The sequence below is a fragment of the Chlamydomonas reinhardtii genome, chromosome 11 (assembly GCF_000002595.2).
Source record: "Chlamydomonas reinhardtii strain CC-503 cw92 mt+ chromosome 11, whole genome shotgun sequence".
NCBI classification, from domain to species: domain Eukaryota; kingdom Viridiplantae; phylum Chlorophyta; class Chlorophyceae; order Chlamydomonadales; family Chlamydomonadaceae; genus Chlamydomonas; species Chlamydomonas reinhardtii.
In genome coordinates this window covers 2,846,002-2,855,222 of record NC_057014.1, presented here as the reverse complement: position 1 = coordinate 2,855,222, position 9,221 = coordinate 2,846,002, and the positions used below count along the sequence as shown (strand labels likewise).

At 62.6% G+C, this 9,221-nt stretch overlaps 1 protein-coding gene across 1 annotated transcript in view; it reads left to right on the top strand.

The window, feature by feature from the left end:
- Positions 1-58: 58 nt before the first annotated feature.
- Positions 59-9,221, top strand: part of CHLRE_11g477625v5 (uncharacterized protein) — a 22,556-nt gene continuing 13,393 nt past the window's right edge. Inside the window, exons 1-15 of the mRNA XM_043067657.1 lie at positions 59-433; positions 1,246-1,665; positions 2,164-2,465; positions 2,871-2,919; positions 3,275-3,382; positions 3,669-3,752; positions 4,537-4,662; positions 5,319-5,429; positions 6,058-6,121; positions 6,378-6,486; positions 6,964-7,129; positions 7,434-7,529; positions 7,874-7,963; positions 8,327-8,417; positions 8,811-8,905. Of these exons, the coding sequence (XP_042919662.1) occupies positions 125-433; positions 1,246-1,665; positions 2,164-2,465; positions 2,871-2,919; positions 3,275-3,382; positions 3,669-3,752; positions 4,537-4,662; positions 5,319-5,429; positions 6,058-6,121; positions 6,378-6,486; positions 6,964-7,129; positions 7,434-7,529; positions 7,874-7,963; positions 8,327-8,417; positions 8,811-8,905 (2,220 nt within the window). The 5' untranslated portion in view covers positions 59-124. The remainder of the gene's footprint in view (positions 434-1,245; positions 1,666-2,163; positions 2,466-2,870; positions 2,920-3,274; positions 3,383-3,668; positions 3,753-4,536; positions 4,663-5,318; positions 5,430-6,057; positions 6,122-6,377; positions 6,487-6,963; positions 7,130-7,433; positions 7,530-7,873; positions 7,964-8,326; positions 8,418-8,810; positions 8,906-9,221) is intronic.

Here is a 9,221-nt window from a genome sequence, read left to right as displayed (position 1 = left end):
CCATGCAGCTGCAAGTCCTCGCCCGTCGTTGTCCCAGGCTGAGCATACTTTAGTTATCAAGAAATCCATATCATTACAACAAATGTATTGATTCCGGTGCTTGTTACTGGTGTTGTTTTACAAGATGATTCTCTCACGCACAGGCGTTGCGCGCGAGCGCGGCGCCGCAACTCATAATGCACATGTAACCACTGCGACTCCTATTCGGCCTGTTTTGCTGCATTTAGCTTCCAGCCCAGCCCTCACTAAACTTGCGCCCGGGACTAGCGCTGGTGCCAGCCGGGGGCGCCGCGTCGTTGTTACTGGCGTTGCGAGCAAGGACCTTACCAGTGAGGCCGAGAAGTTTGTGGCGACGCTTGAGACCGAGGAGGATGAGGATGCCCTCATCGAGCCGGCGCAGCTACGCGGCCAGCTGCAGACCCTGCGCGATGAGGTCAGTGGGCCACACGACCTTCGCGTATCATGGTTTCGCTGGCTAAGGACGCGGTGCTGTGGGGGTTGTATTCCGGCCGCAAGTGCAACACCCAACGCGCTCCGCTGTGGCCTGTAGTCCCTGAGAACCCTGGCACGGGTGTCGAGCACAACCTGGTCGCGGCGCCCCCGGCCTTTGCCACAATCCCATTCCGGCCTTTGCCACAATCCCATTCCGGCCTTTGCCACAATCCCATTCCGGCCTTTGCCACAATCCCATTCCGGCCTTTGCCACAATCCCATTCCGGCCTTTGCCACAATCCCATTCCGGCCTTTGCCACAATCCCATTCCGGCCTTTGCCACAATCCCATTCCGGCCTTTGCCACAATCCCATTCCGGCCTTTGCCACAATCCCATTCCGGCCTTTGCCACAATCCCATTCCGGCCTTTGCCACAATCCCATTCCGGCCTTTGCCACAATCCCATTCCGGCCTTTGCCACAATCCCATTCCTTCCGGCTCCCCAGGCTGCATCCGGAACGCTCATTCTCCAGCCCCCCAGCCGCTGCCGCGCCAGCCCCGTCGGCACACAGCCCCCTCGCTCCTCTCTCCACTCCTCAGCCACCCTCCTTCCCCCCCTCTCCTTTCCTCAATTCCCTTTTGTCCTTCTCCCCCACCCCACCCCGACCCACCCTGCCCCAGCCAGCTCCGCCCCGCCCCACTCAGCCCCACCCCGCCCCACCCCACCCCGCCCCAACCCTCCCTTCCTCCCCTCCTCAACACCCCTCCCCTCCTCAACACCCCCCCCCTGCCCCCTCCCCCCTCCCCCTCCAGGAGGCCCGCCTCACCGCTGCAATCGACACGCTGTACGACGGCGTGTTTGCGGGCGTGGGCGCCCACGTCCCGCCCCTGGACGCCGAGGGAGCCGAGGCCAACGGCGGCAGCGGCGCAACGCAGCGACCCATGGGGCTGGCAGCGGAGGCCGCCGCCGCCGACGACACCACAGCCGCCGCCACCGCCGCCGCCGCAGGCGGCGTAGGGAAGGAGGCGGGAGAGGAGCAGGGAGAGCAGGGAGAGGAGGGAGAGGGGGAGGGAGAGGAGTGCAAGAAGGAGGAGTGGATGGCGCTGACGGCGCCGGTGACGGAGGCGGGCTTTGCGCTGCTGGGGCGCGACCGGCCGTCGGCGGCGGCGGCGCTGATGGTGGCGGCGGAGGCGGCGCGCGGGGCGGCGGCGTGGCAGGCGTTCCAGTCGCAGGTGCGAGGAGAGGGAGCGTGAAGGATAAAGGACGTGGGAAGAGGGGGCATGGGAAGAGAGGCGGGAGTAAGGGCGTGTGCCGAGGTACAGAGGGGCGGGGAGGAGGGGCGTGGAGTGGGCGCGTGTGTGGCTTTGCTGTGGCACTGGCGGGATGTGTGTTGCGGGCTTGACGAGTCAAGGGGAACATCGTCGAGTCATTGCGGTCGTGGCCGGACCGCGCTACGCGGCCCGGCGCTAGCTTCTGCCCGGTTGCGTTCGGTTTGGTAGACACCCAAGAACTTGCCCCAACAACCTTCACACTCGCCCCGCCCTATTACCTCTTCACACCCTCAATTTCGTACAAGTCCACATCCGCAAAGTCTGCGCGCTCTCACGCGCACACCCTCTCCCTCCTCCTCCAAACCCTCACATCGCACGACACCACCACCACCACCTCCTCCTCACCACACACGACCACCACCACCTCCTCACCACACACCAACACCACCACCCCCGCAGGCGCGCACGCTCAAGCTGCAGCGCAGTCGTGTGGCCAAGGAGGGGAATGAGGTGGAGGCTGCCCTGGGGCAGGCAGAGCGCGCCGCCGCCATGCGAGCCGCCGCCGCCGCCGCCGCCGCCGCCGCCGCCGCCGCCACGTCGACGGCAACGGGGGTGGCGGGCCGCGGCGCGGCGGTGCCGTTGGCTCCGGCCGGCGGCGCGCGGGCGGCGGCGGGCGGGCGGGCGGGCGGCGGCGGGCCGCGGCGGGAGGTGCGGATTGTGCTGGTCAGCGGCTTCGAGAGCTTTAACGTGGGCCTGTACAAGTGAGTGCATGCGTGTGTAGTAGCTAAGTGAGTGGTGGAGTGTGTGGGAGTGTAGAGCTAGGTGTATGGTGGAGTGTGTGGGAGTGCGAAAGTTCGTTTGTGTTTTGCTTTCTAAGCATGGGACGGAAAGACGCAGGAGCGTGCGTGCGTGTGTGCGTGTGTGTGATGGGCGATGGCGGTGACGGAATGGAGGTGAGGGCAGGCGCGAAAGATGGGAACGGAAGGCGGTGAGGCGGACATCTCGACCCGTCACACTGGCGCACCCACTCACGAACACGCACCCCGCTTATCCAGTAGCGACTTCGTCTGCAGACGAATTAAGTTCAATCAACCCTACACCTCTCCCCTGGCTACGCCCTCTCGTCTTGTATGACATGCATGGAATTCCCCCTCAACCAAACACAGGGATGCGGCGGAGCTGCTGAAGCGCTCCATGCCCAACGTCACACTCCAGGTGAGCGTGCGAGCGTGCGGCCTGTGGTGCGTTCAGCAATCAGTTCCTGCGTGAATGCGAGTTACCGTATGCAGCATCCCACCCCGCAACCCCCTACCGCCCCTCACCTCTGCGTCCTCGTATCTCTGGTTTCTTCAATGTGAATGAAATTGTGCGGCTGGTTGGGCTTCGGGATTGATGACGGGACTTTCATTCTGGGCTCGGGCGATGATGAGCCCCCTCCCCGTGAACTACCCATGCATGTAACCCCCAACCGCCCTCTCCCTCGCTCTCCCTCTCGCAAACGGTCTACCGTCTACCACTTCCTTAACAAATCATGAATGTAATCCCCCTCCCTTTCCCTCTTTCTCCTCAGGTGTTCTCCGACCGCGACCTGGCCTCCGACGCCACCCGCTCCCGGCTGGAGGCGGCTCTGGGGCGCGCCGACATCTTCTTCGGATCACTGCTGTTCGACTACGACCAGGTCCGTGAGGGGCGGGAAGAAGAGTTGGAAGGAGGGGGGAAGGGCAAGTGCGTGTGTGTGTATGACACGCGTGTCCGGGTCGACATCCTCCGGGCTCCCACCCTTATGTCATTCCCTGTCCTTCTCCGATTCCTCTACCGTCTACCACTTCCTCTAACTACCGTAGTCATTAAATTTTACATCACCACCACCACCACCACACCTGCTGTCTACTTCGCTACACTCCTCTGTACCAATCCTTGCAACCCCCCCCCCCGACACACACACACACGTGTACAACACACAGGTGGAGTGGCTACGGGCCCGGCTGGAGCGGGTGCCTGTGCGGCTAGTGTTTGAGTCGGCGTTGGAGCTCATGAGCTGCAACAAGGTGTGTGGGTGTGTGGGTGTGGGTGTGTGTGTGGGGGGGGGGGTTGTAGATACCAGCCCAAACTAAGCCGGACCCAATGCAAAAGAGGGGGGCCCGGTTGTTGTGGGAGGAGGGGCTGACGTGCTCACACCTGCACCACCAGCCGCGCGCAGCTGCAGAGCGGGGGCCCTCTGTGAGGACCCGCGTGGCGCAGCCGTCGACCAGCTCGGCAAAGCCGACCTCGGCCACATTTGGGTCGTTGTGGGCGTTGTGAGGCTCTTGAAAAGGGGGGCAACCACTTCACGCGGCACCAGGCAGAGCCTCACAACGCTCACAACCCAAATGTGGCAGAGGTCGGCGTTGCCGAGCTGGTTGACGGCTGCGCCACGCGGGTCGTCACAGAGGGGCCCCGCTGTGCAGCTGCGGAGCGGTGTCCCAGATCGCGCGGCTGCGGGCCCCAGGGCGAGCTGCGTAGAAGAGCTCAAACAGCTGCGCAACGCCATAGGAATGCAGCGCGTGTTTGGTCGCTACTTTTTGGGCTGACGGGGTGTGGGGCTCACGGGGTGTGTGGGGCTGACGGGTGTGGGGCTCACGGGCTGTCGGGCTACATGCATGCACTCGCCTTGCCCACCCTCCTTCCAAACTTCTCCGCCTGCGCTCCGCTGTGATTTAGCTTGGTTGCTTCACTTTGGGCGGTAATTACAAGACCCTAAACCCTAAAACCCTAAAACCCAATCCCCATCTATCGCTCCGTTCCCCATGAACGGCTACACACACCCCGTCCTCCTCCCCTGGACCTCAACAGGTGGGGTCGTTCATGATGGGCGGCGGCGGTCCCGGCGGCGGCCCGCCCGGCAAGGCGCCCGGCCCGCCGCCCGCGGTGAAGAAGGTTCTCTCCATGTTTGGAAGCGGTCGCGAGGAGGACAAGATGGTGAGAGAGCGAGGGAGCAGGGGAGAGGGGACGAGGGGAAGAGGGGACGAGGGGAGAGGGGCGGGCCCAACGAATACGGGGGTGGAAGAGGAGGAACGGCAGCTGCATTGGGATTGTCACATGCAACGTGTCTTGGGCCCAAGTGTGGGCTTGGAATTGGCTTGCAACTCGCCCCACCCCCTTCCTACTGCACGTTGACACTTGACACGTGTGTTGCAATCACTCCGTCCTCCATGATGGACGGCTGCCCCCCTTGCCCGCTGCTCTACACGGATCATCGGTGGCAACGCGCCCGCTGTACGGTTCTGTGCCTGGCTACAACTCCAACCCGCAACGAATGATGAATGTACTCCCCCCCTCTCCCCTCCCCCCCTGTACCGCTTTTCCAAACATCCCGGGTCGATATCGTCGGTCACGACCGCAATCCCCCCGGGTCGATATCGTCGGTCACGACCGCAGTCCCCCAAGATTGCCTACCGTCTACCATTCCCCTAACTATTCATGCATGCACCCCCCCAGGAGGGAGAGTGCGTCGCGTGTGCCCGCTGTACCTCTGGACGTCGGCACTTCACTTCATATTTGATACACACCATCCCATGGATGGCTACCCCCCTCCTCTCCCTCGCCCTCTCCCCCTCTTCCCTCCCCCCTTGCAGGTGGGCTACCTGTCCTTCCTCAAGCTGGGCCCCAAGCTGCTCAAGTGGGTACCGGGCCAGAAGGCGGCCGACCTGAGGGCCTGGCTCACTGCCTACGCCTACTGGAACCAGGTGGGTGGAAGGGGGCGGGGTGGAAGTGTGGGGGTGGAAGTGGGTGGGTGGAAGTGGGTGGGTGGAAGTGGGGGGGAGGCGTGGGTGGGTGGAAGTGGGTGGGTGGAAGTGGGGGGGTGGAAGTGGGTGGAAGTGGGTGGGTGGGTGGAAGTGGGTGGGCGGAAGTGGGTGGGTGGAACCAGGTGGGTGGAAGTGGGTGGGTGAAAATACCAGCCCAAACTATACCGAACCAAACCGAATTAGGGGGGCGTGGTTGGTTGGGTGGGTGAGTGGTTGGGTGGGTGGGTGGGTGGTTGGGTGGGGAGGGCGTGTGTTTGGGGTCCAGCTGCTCATGCAAGGGCGTGGGCCCTGGTCGTCGCCCGGGTTCCCAACCAACCCCCCACCCAACCCTCTCTCGCTCAAACCCATCCTTACTGATCATGCCTGCGACCCCCTCCACCCCTCCGTGCGCCGCCTCCCCCACACTTTATACTTCATACCTGCCGTTAAATACTCCGTCGTCCGCATGCACGGCTTACCCTTACACATCGGTAATGACGCGTCTGCTATACTACTGTTCCTGGCTACGCCTTCACTTCTTGATTAATCATAAATGCAACCCCCCGCTCCTCTCCCCTTCCCCCCAAAGGGCGGCTCCTCCAATGTGGTGGCCATGTTCAGTTACCTGGTGGAGACCCTGATGGAGCCAACGGGTGGGTTATTTGGTAGTTGGTGGTTGTGTTATGGTTGGCCGTTTCGGTTGGGTGAGTGGTTCGGTTGTGTTGCGGTTGCGTTGATGCCGTTGGTGTGTCTGGGGGTTGGGGTGGGGGAGGCGGGTGAGGGACACTCTTCCCATTTGTACTTTAATCTGTTCCCCATGAATGGCCACCTCCCCTCCTCGCTCTTGTGCATTGGTTCGGGTTAGTCTGGGCTGGTATCTACAACCCCCCTCAACCCTCACGCCTCCAGGCTACGTGCCGCCGCCTGTGGTGGAGACTCCCGCACTGGGCTGCCTCCACCCCTCCGCGCCCGGCCGCTACTTCGAGTCCCCCGCCGAGTACATGAAGTGGTACGCCAGGTGAGCGACCGAGCGAGAGCGTGTGTGATGTGCCTTGGTGTCCAGAGGGAACGGGGTGGCAGGCGTGTAAGGCAAAAGACCCCGGCACCATCCATTACTTGACTAGCCATCCACACGAACTCCCACACCTACAAAGAAACAAACTCGAACCTAAATCCCACCACGCCACATCGCACGCACTGTGTTGACCCTTTCCTGAAACAAACACACACCCACATACGCACATACGCACACACCCACACACGCACACACGCACACACACACACACACACACACACACACACACGCGCGCGCGCACAAACACACACATACACACACGCACCCACCCCCCCACGCACACACACGCACCCACCCACCCCCCCACACACACATAACTGCACACAAACACACACACTTCGTCGTTGGGCGGGCTTTCGTTTCCTTTTTAGAACACACACATGCACACACACGCCCCCCCCCACACACGCGCCCACACAGGGAGGGCCCGCTGCGCGGCACGGGCGCCCCGGTGGTTGGCGTGCTGCTGTACCGCAAGCATGTGATCACCGACCAGCCGTACATCCCGCAGCTGGTCAGCCAGCTGGAGGCGGAGGGGCTGCTGCCCGTGCCCATCTTCATCAACGGCGTGGAGGCGCACACCGTGGTGCGTGAACGGGCGTGTGCGTATGTGTGTGCCTGTGTGTCTTGGTGGAGCGGACGGGCGTGCGTGCGCGCGTATGTGTGTAGGGCGTGTGTTTTGGGGGCAAGTTTGTGTTTTGGGACGTATGTGTGTGTGTGTGTGTGTTCGTGGTTTGGGGGCCCCGGGGGGCAGCCCTGCAAGGGCGTGACAGCCCCGCTGCCACCCAACAAACCAAGAAACGTAACCAACGAACTAACCTCTACTCACTCCCCTCCCCACTTCTTAAATTATCATGAATGTAACTCCCACCCCCGCCCCACGCACGCAGGTTCGCGACCTGCTGACCTCCGTGCACGAGCAGGATCTGCTTGCACGCGGCGAGACGGGCGCCATCAGCCCCACCCTGAAGCGGGACGCGGTCAAGGTGGGTTGGGTCACACAAGCGTGACCGTGAGGGCAGGGCGGCGTGACCGTGAGGGGAGGAAGGAACATTATACAGCACCAGCCCGCATTCGCATTGATCACCGTGTGTTGGTGTGATGTGTTTGTATTGTCGTGATACGACCTCTACCCAATTCTCCCTACATCAGGGGTTGGAAAGACTCGCCTCCTGTTGGGCCGGCGCTTTTGGGGTCATTCTGTAGTTCACGACATGTACGATGTGTCACCGTGTGGGTATTCATTCTCCCGCCGTTCGCTCTGTTTCTCCATGGCTACGCCCCCCTTCCCACACACACACACACACACACACACACACAATCATGTTAGGTGGACGCGGTGGTGAGCACCATTGGCTTCCCGCTGGTGGGCGGCCCCGCCGGCACCATGGAGGGCGGGCGGCAGGCGGAGGTGGCCAAGGTGAGGGCGCGGGTGTGGGGTGGGGGGGAGGGGGGGAGGGGGAAGGGGGGAGGGGGGAGGGGTTCCATGCATGATTGATCAAGACGAGGGGTGGCAGTGTTGAAAACATTGGAACAGGATACAAGCAGGGGAACGAAGACGGGGGGTTGCAAAGATTGGTACAGAGAAGTGTAGCGAAGTAGACGGCCGGTGGGGGGGGGCAGGAGGGGCAGGAGGGGGCCTAGCCGTTTATGAAATACATTTATAGGTTAGTGGGGGAGGGACAGGCGACTTGGAGGCCGGGGAGGGTAAGGGGCACGTTTCTTTGTACACCCACGTGTCCATACACACACGCGCACCCCGCTCCTCCCCTCTCCCCCCCAGGCCATCCTGGGCGCCAAGGACGTGCCGTACACGGTGGCGGCGCCGCTGCTTATTCAGGACATGGAGAGCTGGAGCAGGGACGGCGTGGCGGGTGAGGGGGGAGAGGAGGGAGGAGGGAGGTGGAGAGGGGGGGAAGAGGAGGGGGAGAGGGGGGGAAGAGGAGGGGGAGGACGTTGTAAATATCAGCCCAAATCACACCAAAGCCAAGCTGAACTAGGGGGAGGCTGCGAGAGGGGGGGGCCTGCCATCCGCTCGCGCGCGTGCATGTTTTGTCCGCACATGCTGAGAGGGGGTTGACATGTGCTTTCAAGAGAGCCCCCCAAAGCTTCGACTTCACCCACGCACACCCACCCACCCAACCACCCACCCACCAGCCCCACCCACCCAAACCACCACCCACCCAACCACCCAGCCACCCGCCCAACCAATCCACCAACTGCCCAACCACCTGAACAACCACCCACCCAACCGCCAACTGCCGCAGGTCTCCAGAGTGTGGTGCTGTACTCGCTGCCGGAGCTGGACGGCGCAGTGGACACGGTGCCACTGGGGGGGCTGGTGGGGGACGACATCTACCTGGTGGGTGTTGGGGCGTGTGTGTGTGTGTGTGTATTGACACGCGTGTGTGTCTGTGTGTGTGTGTGTGTGTGTGTGTATTGACACGCGTGTGTGTCTGCGTTGAAACACTGAAGCAAATCGTGTGCGTGTGCATTGGTGTTTGTTTGCGGTGAGGCGATATCATGCGGTATCGGTTTGTCCAAGAAAAGGTGTATGGTGATATGGTGATATGGAACGCAGCGTATGCGCGTGTCTCTGTGTGTGCACATGCTGGCGAGCCGTCGGGTCTTCACAGTGTGACGGACTGGTCACGACACGCGTGACGCGCCGCGTGGCT